General features: G+C 44.1%; 1 protein-coding gene across 1 annotated transcript; it reads right to left on the minus strand.

The window, feature by feature from the left end:
* Positions 1–2,276: 2,276 nt before the first annotated feature.
* On the minus strand, positions 2,277–15,179 carry LOC113421510 (TLC domain-containing protein 5-like). The gene is made up of 3 exons (XM_026681913.2): positions 14,938–15,179; positions 11,680–11,885; positions 2,277–5,038 (listed from the first exon to the last, which is right to left on the minus strand). Exons 2-3 carry the CDS (start codon positions 11,873–11,875, stop codon positions 4,449–4,451), a joined length of 786 nt encoding a protein of 261 aa, XP_026537698.2. The 5' UTR covers positions 11,876–11,885; positions 14,938–15,179; the 3' UTR covers positions 2,277–4,448.
* Positions 15,180–19,585: the final 4,406 nt, after the last annotated feature.

Raw genomic sequence — 19,585 nt, forward strand, 5'->3', positions numbered from 1 at the left:
TTGCAGGTGTGTGTGTGTGTGTGTGTGTGTGTGTATCACAAAGGTTACAAGAGAGAGACATAATAGAGAGAGAAATAGAGAATAGAGAGAGAGAGATGAGATGAGAGAGAGAGAGAATAGATTAATAGAGAGAGATAATAGTTAAAGATAGAGAGATAGAGATAGGTAGATGGGAAGAGAAGATGGATGGATGGATGGATAGATAGATAGATAGATAGATAGATAGATAGATAGATAGATAGATAGATAGATAGATAGATAGATAGATAGATAGATAGATAGATAGATAGATAGATAGATAGATAGATAGATAGACAGACAGACAGACAGATAGATAGATGGAATAATGGATGGATGGATGGATGGATGGATAGATTGATAGATAGATAGATAGATAGATAGATAGATAGATAGATAGATAGATAGATAGATAGATATTGCTTTTGTAACCTTTTATTTTTCCTAGCAAGCAGTCTTCATCTTCACCCCTGGCCAGGAATCCTGGCTTCTTTAACCTGATACTTTCTTGTTACCTTTCAGGGGTCTTTATTAGTTGCTTGGGAAGCCCCATTAGGCCCAAACTCCTCCCTCCCCTGCAAATAGTTTTACATAAAAAGAAAGTTGCCTGTTTATGAATCAATAAACACAGAACAAATAGCCAAATAAGTACATTTATTAAATCACATTCATCCAGGCTAAACTCCATCGAGCGGATCTGCTACCGCTTAGCAAACATTATTATTGATGGACAAATTCCAAATATCTTAGAATATAATTTCACAAATCCTGGAACCTTCTCCGTTCATCACAGATTTCCACATCACGCACCGAGATCAAGAAATCATATCCGCAAATCGCCGTGTCTTGATTCACAAGTTAGGCTCCCGTTTCTCATATTCACGCAAATTGATTGGAATGTGGGTTAGTTTTGAGTTTTCCTTGCCGCAAATATGACCCACTTAAACTCCGCAAGCAATCCTGTGGGACATTTGAAGGAAAGGATTAAGGGCAGCTTTCTGGAGCACTGTGAGGTTAGCTCTAATTATTCCCCTGAGTACAGGAGGAGAGCTTCAGGAGTATGCAGCCAGGGGGAAAGCGCTGCTTGTTAAATGGGCACACACTTCTCAGTGCAAGGAGTTGCGGGAAGGTTCAATCTAGTGGCGAAGACAACAGGCTAGAAAGCAAGAGACCAGGAGTTCAAATCCCCCCTTAACCACACAAACTGACCTTGGGATAGTTACTCTCTTTCAGCCCAGCCCACCTCACAGGGTTGTTGTTATGGGGAAAATAGAGGGAGGAAGGTGTCTTGGATATATTTGCCACCATGGGTTATTTGAGAAAATAATAAAGGCGGGGTAGGAAGGAAGGAGGCATAGACTATGAGGGAGGGAAGAAGGAAGGAAGGAAGAATAGAGTATGAGGAAGAAGGAAGGAAGGAGGAATAGAGAATGAGGAAGGGAAGAAGAAAGGAAAGGAGGAAGGAGGAATAGAGTATGAGGAAGGAAAGTAGGAAAGGAAAGGAGGAAGGAAGGAGGAATAGAATATGAAGGAGGGAGGAAGGAGGAATAGAGAATGAGGAAGGGAAGAAGAAAGGAAAGGAAAGGAGGAAGGAGGAATAGAGTATGATGAAGGGAAGTAGGAAAGGAAAGGAGGAAGGAAGGAGGAATAGCGTATGAGGGAGGGAAGAAGGAAGGAAGAAAGGAGGAATAGAGAATGGGGAAGGTAAAAAGAAAGGAAATGAGGAAGGAAGGAGGAATAGAGTATGAGGGAGGGAAGAAGGAAGGAAAGGAAGAAGGAAGGAAGGAAGGAAGGGAAGGAAGGAAGGAAGGAAGGAAGGAAGGAAGGAAGGAAGGAAGGAAGGAAGGAAGATCCCTAAAAGCTGTGGTGAGAAGAACGAATCTCTTCTCTACATGTAGAAAACTGCTCATAATGCATGAAAACGTATTCTATGTTTCACCCAGTTCCAGTGAAAACCGTGTACCTCTGAATATATTACAGAAGGTTTTTTTTTTATATAGGAGCTTAAACAAGAGCACTGTCAGCATTGTTAAAAAAAAATATTACAAAATTTTAACCACTGTAACAAGAAACTCGGAGAAACAGAGATTCTTCTATTCCGAAATAACCAATGCTTTCTAGTCTTAAGGAATATTAAATATATATATTTTTATGACCCAAAAAGAAGCATTCCACAAAAATTATTTTTTGGGTTTATTGGTCTCCTAAAGAGGAAAATTGGGTTATCCCTCTCCTGTTAGTGTCATTTTGATATTACCATCCACCTTTTGATCATTTTCACGGTTAGTTCCTTCTTGTACTATTGGCTCATTTGCAAGGAGCTGCACAGCCTGTTGCTGAAAATATTGTTCTGTATTCCTGAAAGGACACTTGTGTATCACATACTGCAAACAGTCAGTTCTCCCCCTTTGAATTGGTCCTTAATTGTCCTAAAACAAGCACCAAACAATCTGATTCCATGCAGTTCGGGTTTAATGGTTTGTTTAAAAACTGTAGCTAGTTTTATATTGGTGCAATTATTATTGCAAAAGTATTGCAAAAAAGTCGGGGGGGAAAAAAACAACCACTGAGAACATTGTTCCTTTGCCTGCCCTGTTCATTTTATTTCATTTGATTTCACGTGTTTGTTTGTTTGACTTGTATTTGCAAGTTCTTAAAAAAATATTTTCATTTGTGGTTGTAAACAAACTTAAGAGCTGGAATGTTGTTGTTTTTTCCAGATCCTCAAATGCGCTCTGGAGCAAGGAGTTCAAACACTATTTGAACCCCCCCGGGATTTGCCCTGGGAAGAAATAGACTGGAGGAAACCATAGTAGGAAGTCAGAGTGGGAATGTTTGAATGGAATGGCTGCTTCCAGGTTGAGCAGACACCAGCTTGAGTGAGTTGTGAAATTGCACCCTCTGCAGGCACAAACGTTGTATAGATTTACCCCCCAAATTAACCTGGCCTGTAAGGGACACGGTGGCTCAGTGGCTAAGCTCGAATCCCCAGCACCATGTACAGAGTGAGCTCCCATTACTTCTCCCAGCTTCTGCCAACCTAGCAGTTCGAAAGCATGTAAAAAATGTAAGTAGAAAAATAGGGACCCCTTTGGTGGGAAGGGAGCAGCGTTCCGTGCGCCTTTGAAGGCGTTTAGTCATGCCGGCCATATGACCACGGAGACGTCTTCGGACAGCGCTGGCTCTTCTTCGGCTTTGGCATGGAGATGAGCAGCGCCCCCTAGAGCTGGAAACGACTAGCACGCATGTGAGGGGGGAACCTTTACCTTAAGGACCTGTGATTGCTAGGCAGAGGTGGTATTCAGCCAGTTCGGACCGGTTCTCGTGTACCGGTAGCAGAAATTTTGTCCAGTTTGGAGAACTGGCAAATACCACTTCTGATTGTTCCCTGCCCATTTGCAGTTACCTCTCCTTTACTAACTCCTAAGAAACAGCTCAGGTAACTCAGCGGTGTTGAAAGAGGTTGTTATTAGAGCCCTGTGGTGCGTGCACAAAGCGTGATTGCACAAAGCGTGATTGCATGCACGCAGCACAAAGTGAGTAGAATGGTAGGAAAAAATTTGGAAACTCACCACTGATGGTAGGTACCCAAACTCTAGCTTACCCAGGTAAGATAACAGTACCAGAAATCTGTCTATGGAGATTCCCACATTCTGGAGAAATTCCACATTCTGGACAGAGAAGACCACTGGTTTGAAAGAGGGGTGAAGGAAGCCATCTAGGTTAAAAGTGAACAGCCCCCCCCCCCCTCAACAGAGAGGGAGGGATACAACACCAGTTTACAACACAGTCCTTCGTGAAGTTTTCACAGCCATTTGCACTCTGATTCAGGTGACCCTGAGGGTGCAGATAAAACCTCCAAGTGGCCTCAATGACCCTCAGAAAGCTCATGACCAACTTTCAGAGTGCTGAGACCAGATGACGGCAAGGAATATAAATCCTTCCATTCTCTACCATCCAGTCAGAATGGAAGAAGCTTCTTGGATGAGAAGCAAAACATCTTCCAAGCAAAACAAGAAACTCCAGATGCCTCCTGAAAGAAACCGTCTTTGGGACTACCAGAAACCTACTTTTATATTCTATCTTTGACCAACTGACAGGCATCTCCTCTTAACTGAGTTACCTGCAGTGATCCTCTACATCAGGTGGGGCTCTGCCTGTCCCCCAACTTTGGTCACCGAAACAGAACGACCCGACACTTCTTGCTTCAGATCCATACTTCACTCTAATCCATCTTAGCAGCCCCCTTGGGCAAGTGGCCTTTGACTGGATTGACTGTTTTCAGAATTAAACCTCTTCCTCTTGCAAACCTCTTTTCACAGGCCATTTCTCCTGACTTTGGCCACATTCTGAACCTCATCTTGAATTCTAGGTGTGGCTCTGGAGCCGAGTCCTGAATCCAGATCTGGCGCGGAAAGTAGATTCCAAATTCAACAAGATCCATTTGCTCTTTGTAGGTTGGGTTCAATGGGCCCCCAGATACCCAAGTTAGGAAGATGTCGGCTACACTTGGTGTGATCTCCTCGGGTTCTTCTGTTTTTCCAAGCCTGGAGTTTCTTGGTGATTTTCTTCTTGGCAAAACTGAAGATCTCCACCAAAAACATGAAGGATACTCCATACATCGCTAGGATCCCACCCTTGAGTGTCCCAAATGTCTTGGGGGACTTCATCACGGAATGCATAATCCAGGCACCCCCGGCGATCCGCAGCCCCAGGAAGAGAACCACAAACAAGATGTCCACCACATCTCCAGCAAAGCTGTGGTAGCGCCCGCTGTCTCGGAGGAACCAGCGCATTTGCAAAAACGGGTTGGTGATCTCGCTCACGAAGACGATGGCGCTGATTTCAGGGCCCGACTTGCCAGAGTCCAAGACCAGCGACATGCCGCCCATGCTTAGCAGGTGGTGAGAGAGTATCAGGTCACCCTCAGTGTCCGAAAGGATGCACCAGCAGAAGTCAAAGATGAAATAGCCCAGTGACAGACAGAGGGCAAACTCTTGGAGTGGCGTGTTGGGATGACCTAGAAACAGGGCAAATTAAAAAGAAAAGAAAAGCAATTTAGTTTGGTGTTCCCATTTGTATTTTCTCCATTCTGAAAATTCCAAAGCAGTGAGGGTCTAGGCCAACTCTCCATGGCCAACTCATGGCCAACTCTCCATGGCCAACTCTCCATGGCCAACTCTCCATGGCCAACTCTCTATGGCCAACTCTCTATGGCCAACTCTCCATGGCCAACTGGCCAACTCTCTATGGCCAACTCTCCATGGCCAGCTCTCCATGGCCAACTCTCCATGGCCAACTCTCTATGGCCAACTCTCCATGGCCAACTCTCCATGGCCAACTCTCTATGGCCAACTCTCTATGGCCAACACTCTATAGCCAACTCTCCATGGCCAACTCTCCATGGCCAACTCACTTCAGCCAACTCACTGCAGCCAACTTGCCATGGGACAATTCAACACTATGTTAATAGCTTCATTCAATTATTTTTATCCTTGGTGAGGCAACCAATGGGAAGTAATCAAGGAGAGACGCAACCTGTCAGTGTTCCAGAAAACTGAAACTGGAAAGCTGACACAACCTGGAACTAAGGAGAAATTTCCTGATGGTTAATGGAAGGGACCTTGTAGGTCATCTAGTCCAACCCCCTGCCCAAGCAGGAGACCCTACACCATTCTGACAGATGGCAGTCCAGTCTCTTCTTGAAAGTCTCAAGCGATGGCACTCCCACAACTTCTGAAGGCAAGTTCTGTTCCATTGGTTGATTGTTCTCCCTGTCAGAAAGTTTCTCCTTATTTCCAGGTCGAATCTCTCCTTGTTCAGTTTCCATCCATTCTTCCTTGTCTGGCCTTTGGGTGCTTTGGAAAATAGCTTGACCCCCTTCCTCCTCTCTGTGGCAGCCCCTCAAATATTGGAAGTTGTCCCATTCCAAAGCAGTGAAATGATAGATTATAAAGCTGAAGCTTTAATACATTTGCCACTTAAGGTTTGATATGCGTTTCTTTTACCTCCCTGCTGTCACCCGAATCAACCTTCTGCCAAGAAAATATCCTACGTTGCGGAAAGAAAATTAGGGGGGAACAGCATCAAACCTCACACCTAGGAATCAAAATGTTTTAGTCTAGACGTTAAAATCTCTCTTTTAAAAATGACATCAGGGCAGCGAGTAATGCATGTATGCATATAACGTTTAGCTCCATTCTCAGTGGGGTTTGACGTTTCTCTCTCTCCCCCACGCCCCGTTCCTTAGCGTTAACTGTGCTAAGAGAAGGTTTGTTTTAATCATTGGTTGTACAAGCCATAACTGGCTGGGTTTGACCAACTTGCTGAGCTGTAACTTATAATTTTACAAATTGCAGCGTTCGGGTTTAAACAGCGTATTTAGAGGGAAAACCATGTTTTGCAGCCCATAACTATTGGCTTCATATGCTGCAGCACATGAAGTCAGAGCCAAGCAAGCCACATCATTGCTTGTTGGAAGCTACTAAAACTCTCTAAGGCTACTACTATCATATGTGGTGAACATGTTCAAAGGCAAAAAAAAAAAAATACTGGACAAAAGTACATACGTGGTTAGAAAAACCGGTAAAGCAACATATACATTTAAAACAAGTAATATTTTTGTTGGGTATTTTACCCAGCGGTGGGTTTCTAATTTTTTTCTGAGCGGTTCTATGTGTGCGCGTATTTTAAAAACCCCTAAGCTTTCATCCTTGATCCTAAATGCCTACAGAGTTTTTCAATCGTCCCGGTCATGGTTGCTCCAAATCAGAGGTGGTATTCAGCCGGTTCTGACCAGTTCTGGAGAACCAGTAGCGGAAATTTTGAGTGGTTCAGAGAACCGGCCAATCCCACCTCTCACTGGCCCCGCCAACCCCATCTATTCCCTGCCTCCCATTGAGTCCCAGCTGATCAGCTGGGTCTTCTTTTGTTGCCCTACACAGGAGAACGGAGCTGGAAAGCAGGTTAGCAGGGTGGGGGAGAGAATGGGGATTTTGCAGTATCCTTCCCCTGCCATGCCCACCAAGCAATGCCATGCCCACCAAGCCACACCACACCCACCAACCACACCCACAGAACTGGTCATAATTTTTTTTTAATCTCACCACTGCCCCAAATATGCTTTTTCAAAAGGCTCCATACCCATTTGCGCTTTTCAACTGACCCCAAGGGCACAGATTAACCTCCAAGTGGCTTGAAAGACTCTCAAAGGCAGTGCTAACGACCAGATGACTGCGAAGAATATAATCCCTTCCATCATCCACCTTAGTAATGGGATTCAAATATTTTTGACTACCAGTTCTGTGGGCGTGGCTTGGTGGGCGTGGCAGGGGAAGGATACTGAAAAATCTCTAGTCAGAGGTGGGATTTGCCAGTTCTACGAACTACTCAAAATTTCTGCTACCGGTTCCCCAGAACTGGTCAGAACCTGCTGAATACCACCTCTGTTCCACCTCCATCAGAACTGAAGAAGCTTCTTGGGTGAGAAGCGAAACCTCTTCAAGGAAAAACAAACTCGAGTTGCCTTTTGAAAAAAGAAAAAGCACCTTTGAGACCTTGAATCTAAAGTTAATCATCACTCCTACACATTGAAAACTCTCCCTGGAGCAAATGAAGGGTGTTTATGGAAGGGTGTTAAAGGTGAAACTCAAAATTCCCTTTATGCGGAAAGCTTTTGTACATCACGACTCCTCCAGCTGGGTTCACATTCCTGATTCTCCTCCTCCCCGTTCTCACTCCAATTCTCCCTGTAAACATACCAGGGTGAAAGGGCAAAATGCCACAGCTTACTATTAATTTAGTTATCTTCAAAATACAGGATATTATTTCTGCTGCTGCTGCTCGGTTCTTATCACCCTTGGAGTAATTGCAGGGCTCCCGCGTTGCAAATAACGAAACAGGACTTGTAAATGCTGCCCCTCTTGTATGAGGCAGAGAGCCAAAAGCTTAGAATAAGACTTTCCTCCAAGGAATTATTTGACCCACAAGGCTGGCAGGTGTTGCGCGAAAAGGGTTCACGATCTAATCCCAGCAAAGGAGAGCTAAACTAAAGGCAGGAGAGGGCCTGTGAGGACACAGCCCAAGAGGGCAACATGTAGACTAGCAAAACTGAATCAACATCTAAGCACAAGTGATGAAGACAGGAAGCAGTGAATGAGAGAGGAGAGAGAGAGAGGGAGGGAGGGAGAAAAAAGAAAGGCTGAAAGAACAGACAGAAGAGAGGAAGGAAGGAAGGAAGAAAAGGGAGGGAGGGAGGAAAAAGAAGGAAGGAAAGAACAGAAGGGAAGGAGGAAAGAAAGAACTGAGGGAGGGAGGGAGGGATAAAAAGAATGAAAGAATAGACGGGAGGGAGGGAGGGAGGAAAGGAATTGAGGGAGGGAGGGAGAAAAAGAATGAAAGAACAGACAGAAGGGAGGGAGGGAGGAAAGAAGAAGGAGGGAGGGAGGAAAAAGAAGGAAAGAAAGAACAAGGGAGGGAGAGAGGGAAGGAACTGAGGGAGGGAGGAAGAAAAAGAATGAAAGAACAGAAGGAAGGAAAGAAGGAAAAGGGAAGGAGGGAGAAAGAAGGAAGGAAAAAACAGGTGGAAGGGGAGGAACTGAGGGAGAGAGGAAGAAAAAGAATGGAAGAACAGACAGAACGGAGGGAGGGAGGAAAAAGAGAAGGAAGGAAAGAACAGAAGGAAGGAGGGAGGGAGGGAGGAAGGAAAGAAAAGAAGAAAATAAGCATGTTACTCCCTCAGCTTGCCTCACTTACTTTGGTATGTCCTGGAGTGCACTGTTTTCACTTGCAGAAGGAAGTTTCTAGTCCTTATGACTGAAACTGGGTTGGCCAGTCTGTTAGCAAAAGGCTCAGAATTCCATAAACAATCACCGCCTCTCTCAAGCATTACACAAAGAGTTAGATAAAGCTAAGAGCTCTTAGTTTGTGACTGACTTTATACCTGCCAACATTTTGCTTATGGTCACCCCCCAAAATGGTGTGCCAAGTGGGGACCTCTAACAACCCCCTCTCTTCTCTGAAACTCTTGGGATCTGTGCTTCACAAGTGACAGAAATATCCTTGCAGGGCAAATCCAACTTGTCCCTGGCTATGCACTACCCACCTGCAACTTGTAAATAAATCTCAGCATTTAATTGGGTCACCAAGGCCTGTTAATGCAGTGAGTATCAGGACTTAGGAGTGCCGAATGCAACATTCAAATCCCTGTTTACAATCCAGCTTGCTGAATAGCCTAAGATCACTTGTGATCTCTCTGTCTTCCCCTCCCTGGAAGGTTGAGGTGAGGTGAGAGGTTTCTGAGTTGTGGCGAATAGAGCAAGAACCACCTAAAAAAATATATATCTCCCAACACTTAGAAACAATTAATAAATGGAACGGTTTGCCTCAAGTTGTGGGTGCTCCAACACTGGAGGTTTTTAAGAAGGAATTGGACAGCTGTTTGTCTGAAATGGTCTAGGGTTTCCTGCTTGAGTGAGGGGTGGACTAGAAGACCTCCAAGGTCCTTCCAACTCTGTTATTCTGCTTGAGGGAATGGCATGCTTTCAACCAGGGTTTCCCCACTTTGCCCACTTTAAGACCCGTGGACTTGTAGAACGGTCAACTCATAAATGGTTCCTGTGCCTGTTCCCGACTTGACATTAGAAGGAGGTGGGGGAGAAAGGCCTGATGGAGCAATGTAACAGGTGAAGGCCAGAAGCACATTCCATGCTTATCTTGGGGAGATTGTAGCCTAGACTACTGGATCTTCTGCCTGTGAAAATCTTCCTGTTCTGACCCAAACCCTTTTTCCCAATAAGACAAACAATAACCAAAGGGAACAGAAACCTTTTAATGAGCCTTACAAATCCCCGGTTAAAAGGCTGCTGCAAACTAATTAACTTTGATAAGCACAAACCTCACTAAAACTGTGCAAGACTGCCAAGAGTCACAGATAAGAAATATTTCACAACACATGTGTCCAACTTAAGGTACTGTAATGTCCACAAGGCTGAGTTTCAAAATGTTTTTGCTTCCTGCAAAGAACGTTCACTTCACAGCTGGCTTTTATCTTCTTGAAGAAGGAGCCATTGCCTTGCAGCCTTACTCCCGAGTCGCCCGTGCTGCTGCAGCTGCTCTTTCCTGCGAGCAATCCTGTGAACATGTGCACTTGGCACAGGCTCCTCGGGAACCTCCTCATTGCTGCTGCCAGCCCCCACAATCTCTTAAGGCAGCAGTCTACTCCCTAATGGTCTTGGCCCCTCATCTGAGTCCTCGCTCTCCTCAGCCATCTGCACCCGCTGCTGGCTAACCACAACACTTCCATTGGAGAGTGTGATTGATGACACCCAGCCAGTGAACGTGTTTCGTTGGAGAATCTGATTTGTGACACTCCCAGGGGGTTGGGAGGAAACAGGGTCATAGGTAATAGCAAATTACCTGTCTCAGAGTTGGCTTCATATGAGCTAATGGTGGAAATGTTGCTCCTAATAAATCTTTTGAATTCTTTTGAAGCTTGGCTCGAGGGTCATGATTTAATTAGGGCAATCACCGGAACCCTGACAAGAGCAAGGCAACCACAAGCCATTTGAGACTTGCTGCAGAGAAGAACATCATGGGCCATCATGGAGTCAGCAGCAGATGAAATGGACCTAAAGGACCTCTAACTAACTATTTTGCACCAATTATGGAGCGTGTTAATTATGGGAAGAAGTGAGAAGCTGTTGAGGAGGAAAGGAAAAAGCGGGACATTTCTCTATACCAGGTAGAGCCATGTTGGTGGATCGTTGCTGGAGAAGTCATGTGAGCTGGGTGGAAGATGAAACTAAAATGGAGGGCGGTGCATTGACAGCGGATAATGTGCAGGAGAAGAACTTGTGGAGATCATAAAGGTCACCTGGATTAGGAGAAGCAGTGACAAATGGGCAAGAAGGCTAAGAGTCTGATCCTTAGGTTAGGAAGTTCATAATTTAAAACTTAGGATCATCAGCCATTCCTCTCTTTCCCCCTTCCTCCTTAGCTCCAGGGTAATAACATAGGCCAACTTCTGAGCACAAGACTTGGATGATGTTTGAGAACCCAACAAAACCTTCAGCTGTGCCAAATTGAAGGACCCAGTTGGGAAGCATCCAAATGGATCTGTTGGTTGAAGCAGAGGCCTTGTATTCTTCTGGAAGGCTTAGCATAGCTGCTTTGGGGCTTCCCCACATCTCCTGAACATGCTTATCAGACACATCTGTCAGGTTGGGTTGCAAGAATGATATCTGTGCATGCCATCGACCAGGAGGGTAATGGTCAGCTGGAAACAGCCATATTGAGCCCTGGAGAAGACAGGTGGCCTCAATGCTTCAAGGACCAGATTTGACCATTTTCTGGTCAAATGACTGGTCCTTGGTGCTCTCTGAGCTTATTTTTTTTTCCTCGCAGATGTCTCATTACCCAAACTAGATACCATCACCACGATGTTACCTAGTTTGGGTAATGAAACATCTGCAAGAAAACAACCCAGCTGAGAGGGCACCATCACTCATCTCAACCCTGAGCTATAAAGATTCTGCTTTGTTGCTCTAACTTTGCCTAGCCTTGGTGGGAAATTTAGGTCACCCTTTGGCGGTGTGGAAGAGGCTGATCCATGATGCCAGTCTGATCCCGCTTGCTGGTGGAGTTTCACCCACACTTTCCTACCTGCATGAGTCAGCGGCCAAGGACCATCAATGAAGACAATATAGCCAGAAAGGAAAGTGACCATCAAGCCATGCAAGAGAGTGACCATTCGACCGCTCCATTCTGAGCTGCGATGTCTGTTTCGATACAAAAAACCCCAGTAGAGAAAAAGCCACGCCAAGGTGCTACTGATGACTTGGAGAAGGATGGGCGACATCTTCTTGTAGCTAAAGAGAAAGACAGAGAAATAATATGCACACTAATCCAATGACAATGAAGCCTGCTGGCTGGGGAATTCTGGGAGTTGAAGTCCACACATCTTAAAGTGACCAAGGTTATGAAACACTGGCCTTAAGAGCCGTGGTGACGCAGTGGTTAGAATGCCGTATTGTAAGCTAATTCACGGCTCACTCCAGCAGTTCAATCCTCACCTGCTCAAGGTTGACTCAGCCTTCCATCCTTCCCAGGGGGGTAAAATGAGGATCCAGATTGTTGGGGGCAATTGGCTGACTCTGTAAACTGCTTAGACAGGCCTGCAAAGCACTGTGAAGCGGTATATACATCTAAGTGCTATTGCTACTGCTAGACAATTATGTCTTCCTGCTTTCCTCCCATTGTCCTTCTCTCACCTATTTCTCTCATCTTCTCCCTCTTTTTTCTCTGCAATACTTAGCCAAAATAGTTAGATGACTGACAGATAGATTGCAAAAGAGTCAGTTTTAGGGTACTTTGATAAAAAAAAAAGTTACAATTAAAAAGGTAAAAACTAATGCAAACTAAAAAAAAAAAGAATTAATAGAAAAAGTAGGAAGCGGAGTAAGGAAGAACAGAACAATATAAAAGGAAATAAGAATTTAGTAAGGAAAAAGAAATATAGAAAGAAACCACTTATCCCTTCATCACAACAAGTATAAGCAATTAATTTATCTCCTCTTAATTTAAAACAAGTGATCTCTTCTTTCCATATCTTATCTATAAACTAAGTCTTAAAATCTCCTTATTTGGTACTGATCCATTATGAGTTAAGAACATATCTAATTTAACCTTGATCAAATAAACCATAATTCTATTATTTCCATTCACTTTTAACAGTCTTGATCATCATTCCCTTCAAATAATGTCCTAAACTTGGTTTTTTTTTCCCTCCATTTTTTCTTTGTTCCCTTTTACCAAATTCTTCAAAGCTTTAGCAAGCCTCTTCTGTAAACCCAATATAGAAAAAAAAACATTGAGGTTACTTTCTTGGTTATTTGTACATCCATTTTAATTATGGATTTGTTTGTTTGTTTGTATGCCCAGAGTAGCATCTTCTTCCGTAACGTTCTTGTAACCTGTCATTTTAAAAACCATTTTCAGTTCTGTGTCACAATCTTGCCCAGTACGATGTGTTCCCCTTTTATAACATCTACCAACATTTAACTGTTATTCTCCTTCAAATATAATATTGGATTCCTTTTGGTTTCCCCCTTAATATTCAACCTTCAAAGACTCATCCTATCTTTGTTTAAAGAGAATTTAAAAAAAACCTCACAGAAAGATTATTTTAATTAATTGCAAAATTCTATTTCAAATCCATCAACACCCTTAGTCTGTTTATACAATTTCAGAATCAACGTTCTAACTCCTTTTTTTTTTTCATTCTGAAATATGAAGGATAAGAAACAATGGATGGAAACTAAACAAAAGAGAAAACCAACTTAGAACTAAGGAGAAATTTCCTAACAGTGAAAACAATTAGACCAGTGGAACAACTTGCCTTCAGAAGTTGTGGGTGCTCCCATCACTGGAGGTTTTTGAGAAGAGATTGGACAGGCGCTTGTCTGGAATGGTAGGGGTCTCTTACTTGAGCAGAGGGCTGGACTAGAAGATCCCTGAGGTCCCTTCCAACTCTGTTACGCTGAGTCATTTTTAAGTCTGTAAGCTTGTATTTTAAATGTCTTTTGCTAAGCACTGAAGGAAACTCACCCAGTGCTATAAAACCTGTTGACTCAAAGGCTCCTAATGGCTGGAAAACAATTAACAAGCAGTTTCCCAAAGTGGTTAGTCAGGCAATTACCCAATCCAAATATCCTTAAAAGTAGGTTGAGCAAGATAGTTATTATCTCCCAGAACGTTACACCCATTGGAAACCGCTGTCTTGCACTGTCTTCATGAGCAGCAACTGCATGGAGCACTAGGGGGCAATCTCAAATCCTTTCCTTGCCCAGAGAGGAATTAAGAAGAGCCGGTGCACATGATAAGTTTTTTATATTATTATTTTTTTTGCTAGAAATGCAGGCATCCTGGAACTTCAGTCCATCAGCTAGAAACCAGTTAAGTGAGCAATCAACTTCCCCAAATCTCTATGGCCATTCAACGACTTTACTCTCTTCTATTCAACAACTTTACTTTAGGTCAGGGATTGGCAACCTTAAACACTCAAAGAGCCACAAAGTTCCTAACTGGAAGCCCCCTCCCTCCAGTTCAATTCTGGAGCTGACCGGAAGTCCGGTTCCCTCACCATAGAGTCTCTTCCTAGCACGGCATCCTTTTTCCTCTACCTATCCTAACCGAAAAACCCTATCAATGGTGGAGCCGACCGGGAAACTCACCCCTTGCCATGGAGTCTCCTTCTGGCGTGCCATGCTTCCCCCCTCCCCAAAAAACGGAAGCTCCTCTCAAAATTGTGGCAAAATTGTGGCACTGACCAGCGACAAGGAGCCACAGTAGAGGGATGAAAGAGCCACATGTGGCTCCAGAGCCACAGTGTCAGGGCTCTGGCAGTTATCCCCCATTTAAATTATGAGTCTCTAGCCGAACTTCCAAAACTTAAAGAAGATTTATTAGGAGTAAACATGCCGGCACTACTTGGGTATAGCCGACTCTGAGACACATCATTCATTGTCACCCTTGACCCTGGTTCCACCCCCGGGTATATCATAATTCATATTCTCCAATGGGACACATCCATAGCCAAGAGTCATCAATCATGCTCTCCCGTTAGAATTTTGCACGGCAGAAACTTCGGTCACCTAGAAACGATCTTTGAAGACATTTATGGAATGCAGTTTTGGTTTGCAAGCTGCTGCACTGCTCCCCCTCCCTTTCTGTTGGCAACTCTAAAAAGACCATAGAAATATTTTATGAGTTGACACGCGAGTTGCCAACTAGGTCCTCCGTTCTGAGACTTCCGTTCTATGACTTTAATTTCTTAATGTCCAAAACCTTCACGATTGTTTTAAAACGTTCTACACAATTTAACACGTCAGGAGAATAACCGACCCTTGTCCAGGTACTCACAAGCAAAGCCCCAAATCCTTGAAACAGGAAGAGATGACCAATCCAGGAAATGACCCAGCAGACAGCGACGGTAGTCTTGTCTGTTGCCGATTCTGAATGAAGTTCTAGAATCCCTGTCTTTCTGCAGATCTTCCTCCTCCTGTTGCTTCCTTCACAGCCCTAAGAACGGCAGAACCTCCAAACCTGCCGATACGAAGGTGGCATGATCATCCCTTCACGAGGAGGATGTCAGCCTCCGGAAATGCAACCTGGGTGGTTTGTGCCTCTGCTGTCTTTGTTTTTCTTTATATAATGAATATCTCTCTCAATCACCAATTCCAAGCCAACCAGATTCTTTTGTAATGACACTTCAGAAGCACCCGAGTCCAGCTCTTCGGATTGGCCGGGATTGTTTCTCTGGTGACAGCAGTTTCCTTCCTTCTGGGCTCAGGAATTAGGAGCACCATAGCTTTCTCATGACAGTAATGTGCAAGCAGAATGAGTGCAGGATCAGGTGTTGAATACCCAAAATACTTCTAGAAAAGGGAGGATGTCTAGCTAGAACTATAGTTGTTCTGAGAAGGTTATGGCACAGATGTTCCATCTTCTTCCTCCCTCCCTCCCTCCCTCCCTCCCTCCCTCTTTCCTTCTTTCCTTCCTTCTCTGTTCTTTCTTTTCTTTTTCCTCCCTCCCTTTTCTTCCTCCCTCCCTCCTGTTTGTTCTTTTATTCTTTCTCTTTTTTCTCCCTCAGTTCCTCCCTCCCTTCTTTCTTTCCTCCCTTCCTTCCTCCCTCCTTCCTTCTTTCCTTCCTTCTCTGTTCTTTCTTTTTTTCTTTTTCTTCCCTCCCTCCTTTTCTTCCTTCCTCCCTTCTGTCATTTTTCATTCTTTCCCTATTTTCTCCCTCAGTTCCTCCCTTTCCTCCCTCCTCCCTCCCTTCCTTCCTTCCTTCCTCCCTCCCTCCTTCCTTCTCTATTCTTTCTTTTTTCTTTTTCCTCGCTCCCTCCCCCCTCCCTTCCTCCCTTCTGTCATTCTTTCGTGCTTTCTCCTTTTTCTCCCTCAGTTCCTCCCTCCCTTTCTTCCTCCCTCCCTTTTTTCTTCCTTCCTCCCTTCTGTCATTCTTTTTCTTTTTCTCCTTCAGTTCCTCCCTCCCTCTCCTTCCTTCCTTTCTTCCTTCCTTCCTTCCTTCCTTCCTTCCTTCCTTCCTTCCTTCCTTCCTTCCTTCCTTCCTTCCTTCCTTCCTTCCTAACAAACAGCAGGGATTTGAGTGCAGAGGAGAATGTAATCTTATTTCCTGTAATTTATATGATCTTCTAATCCACCAGGACGCTTCATATTTTGGGAAGTGAAGAAGGAAACCTGTTTGGTCTTGTGCTTTGCTCACCACAAATAATATGGGGTGAAAACTCCCCCAACAACTTGGGAAAGACAGGGAAACAAATCCCTCCTGAAAAGATTAAATCTCTTCTTTTCCACGAGAAATTTGGCCCCACAACTTCAACATTTCGCTTTATATATATTTAATAAATAGAGGTAGTGTTCAACATTCAACAATTCATTTAGTGGCCGTTCAAAGTTACAACATCATTGGAAGAAGTGACTGGTGATTGTTTTTCACACACACAACCTTTGAAGCATCCCCATGATCACATCAAAATCCAGATGTTTGCAATTGGTCCATACTTACAACAGGGGCTGCCCCAGAAAGGAGCTGGGTCAAGCTATTTTCCAAAGCACCCAAAGGCCAGACAAGGAATAATGGATGGAAACTGAACAAGGAGAGATTTAACCTGGAAATAAGGAGAAACTCTCTGACAGTGAGAACAATCAACCCATGGAACAGAAGTTGCCTTCAGAAGTTGTGGAAACGCCATCACTTGAGACTTTCAAGAAGAGATTGAACTGCCGTTTGTCAGAAATGGTGTAGGGTCTCTTGCTTGGGCGAGAGATTGGACTAGATAACCTACAAGGTCCCTTCCAACTCTGATTATCTGTTATCTGTTAACCGTTGCTTTGTTCCAAAGTCATGTCATGATCCCATTTTGCTTCCCCAAACCCAATGGGGCAGCCAGATTCACTTAATCATGTGACTAACTTAACAACTGCAGTGATTAACTTAATGGTGGCAAGAAAGGTGGTAAGGTAAAGGTAAAGGTTGCAAATCATTTCTGGCTCTAGGGGATAGTGCTCACCTCCATTACAAAGAGCCAGTGCTGTCCGAAGACGTCTCCGTGGTCATAAGGCTGGCAGGACTAAATGCCGAAGGAGCATGGAACGCTGTTCCCTTCCCACCAAAGGTGGTCCCTATTTTTCTACTTGCATTTTTTACATGCTTTCAAACTGCTAAATTGGGAGAAGCTGGGACAAGTAACGGGAGCTCACTCTGTGACGCAGCACTAGGGATTCGAACCGCCGAACCGCCAGCCTTTTCTGATCGACAAGCTCAGCGTCTTAGCGACTGAGCCACCGCATCCCTTAAGAAAGAAAGTAAAATGGGACAAAACCCAATAAACGTTTCGGTTAGCAACAGAAATGTTGGACTCAATGGTGGTTGTAAGTCGAGTGGCCACTTGGAGGTTTAACCTGTGTCCTCAAGGTCCTGAGGGCTGCAAATGGGTATAGAGTCTTCTTGGAAGTTCTGAAAGGATTGTGTTGTAAACCGGCGGTAGATGATGTCGTGTCCCACCTCCTCTGTTTACAGAGGGATGTTCTATCTTAGTGTAAAACTTTGGCCAGTGGTGGGATTCAAATTTTTTTCCTACCAGTTCTGTGGGTGTGGCTTGGTGGGCATGGCAGGGGAAGGATATTGTAAAATTCCCAGTCAGAGGTGGCATATGCTGGTTCTCTGAACTACTCAAAATTTCACTACCAGTTCTCCAGAACTGGTCAGAATCTGCTGAATACCACCTCTGTCTTTGACCTCTCTTTCAATCCAGCGGTCTTCTTTGACCAGAATTTGCTGTCCATCTGCATTTGAAAGGCAACGATCACTCTTTTGAAGACAGCAATGTCCACATTCTGGACATAGAGGACCACGAGTTGGAAAGACCAATGTCCAGGCCATCTGCAGTAAGATGGAACAGCCCTCCCTCAACAGAGAGGGAAGGTTATGACACAACCTATCTCCAGTTTATAACAAACTCCTTTCGGCTGTTCCAAGAAGGATCCATACCCCTTTGCACTATTCAAGTGACCTTGAGGGCACAATAAACCTCCAAGTGGCCTCAATGACTCCCAGAGGGAGTGCTAATGACCAGAGGACCGCAAGGAATATAAATCCTTCCATCCTCCACCCTTCCATCAGAACTGAAGAAGCTTCTCGGATGAGAAGCGAAACCTCTTCAAGGAAAAACAAAGGAAGTCCCGTTGCCTTTTGAAAAAGCACCCTTGGGACAGGCCCTGACCTGGATGGCTGAGACTTTCCATAGACAGTCTTTGCATTGTGTTATGAATTCCTAAGATGGTTGCTGCTGTCAAAAATGTTGATGCTATTTGAAGTTGATAAGAACCTTCATCTCCACAATGCAAGACATAAAAAGCCCAACTGATTCTGGACTTGTCAGAATTCCTCTAAGGCAAGTCACAGTCATCCATGCCTTAGTCACCTCCTGTCTTAGCAATTGCAATAGGTTTTACATGGGGCTGCCCTTAAAATAAATACCTGGAATCTTCAACTGGTTCATAATGTGGTTTTGTGTAGGTATAGATTTGCACACATGTCTCACCTCCCCTGCGATAGCTGCATTGGTTGTTGACTTGCTTTTGGGTCCAAGGTATTAGTTGCCATCTTTAAAGCCTTCCATGGCTTAGTGCCAGGTTATTTGATCCACCTGGTACAGGTCATCTTGCTACCTGCTCCATGCTCAAGTCTTAGGTAGATGTATGGAAGGGGAAGATTTTGCAAGATGTAGCGTCAGTTTACATGAATTTTAATTCCTTCTCTCTCACTTCGGGGTTTCAAAACTTGGAGAAACCCTTGCACTGTGGACACCAGAATGAGTGCAGGTATCTGACTCCTGGAATGTAGCCATAAAACACCTTTGCAATATTTTATTAGCAAGATAGAAAACAGGTTTGGACCAGAGCAATAGTAGATCCATGATTCATTGTTACCTTTGTTCCTATGTCTCCCCCCACCCTTTTAATCTGAATTAAGTGATCCACTCATTACAAGATGCAAAGAAATACTGAAATGATTCTTCAGGTTTATATTTTAATCTGAGTTACTAATGTGAAGTCAAATTATTGATGGATTTCAAGTATATTTTGGCATCTGGAACTCCTTCTGTATGTGGAACCCTTCAGCTCAGAGCAATTGTCCTATGGTGAAGGTTATCCTGAGTGTGCTGGGGAAATCCCCATAATCCCCATTCTCCGTTAGCACTGATGGTGTTCCCTAGTTGGGTCATGAAATGTCTGCAAGAAAACCAACTTTAACAAGCTTGCCAATGACCTCACAGTTCAATCCTGAACCGCAAATATTCTCTTCTATCAATATTCATCATAGTTTAGAAAGCAGAAAGGGTGAGAGTTCTTTGTAGCTCTTTGCTGCCCTCTAGTGTGGTTGCTGGGATTTTTCCAGTGCAAATATGGCACCTCTGTTGTGGTCTGTCTGCCCTCAGTTTAAAAAAAAACAAAAAAAGAGGAAGACTTCAATTGGAAGTGTTGATAA

Source organism: Notechis scutatus, chromosome 7 (genome assembly GCF_049901735.1).
Source record: "Notechis scutatus isolate UNSWTSFEM ecotype Mainland chromosome 7, rNotScu1.2, whole genome shotgun sequence".
Lineage (NCBI taxonomy): Eukaryota > Metazoa > Chordata > Lepidosauria > Squamata > Elapidae > Notechis > Notechis scutatus.

Coding starts and splice junctions, on each gene's coding strand:
- LOC113421510 (XM_026681913.2), bottom strand. CDS start 11,875: ATGTCGCCCATCCTTCTCCAAGTCATCAGTAGCACCTTGGCGTGGCTT. Junction 5,039..11,679: donor TTGGCCGCTGACTCATGCAG/GTAGGAAAGTGT, acceptor CCCTGTTTCTAG/GTCATCCCAACACGCCACTC.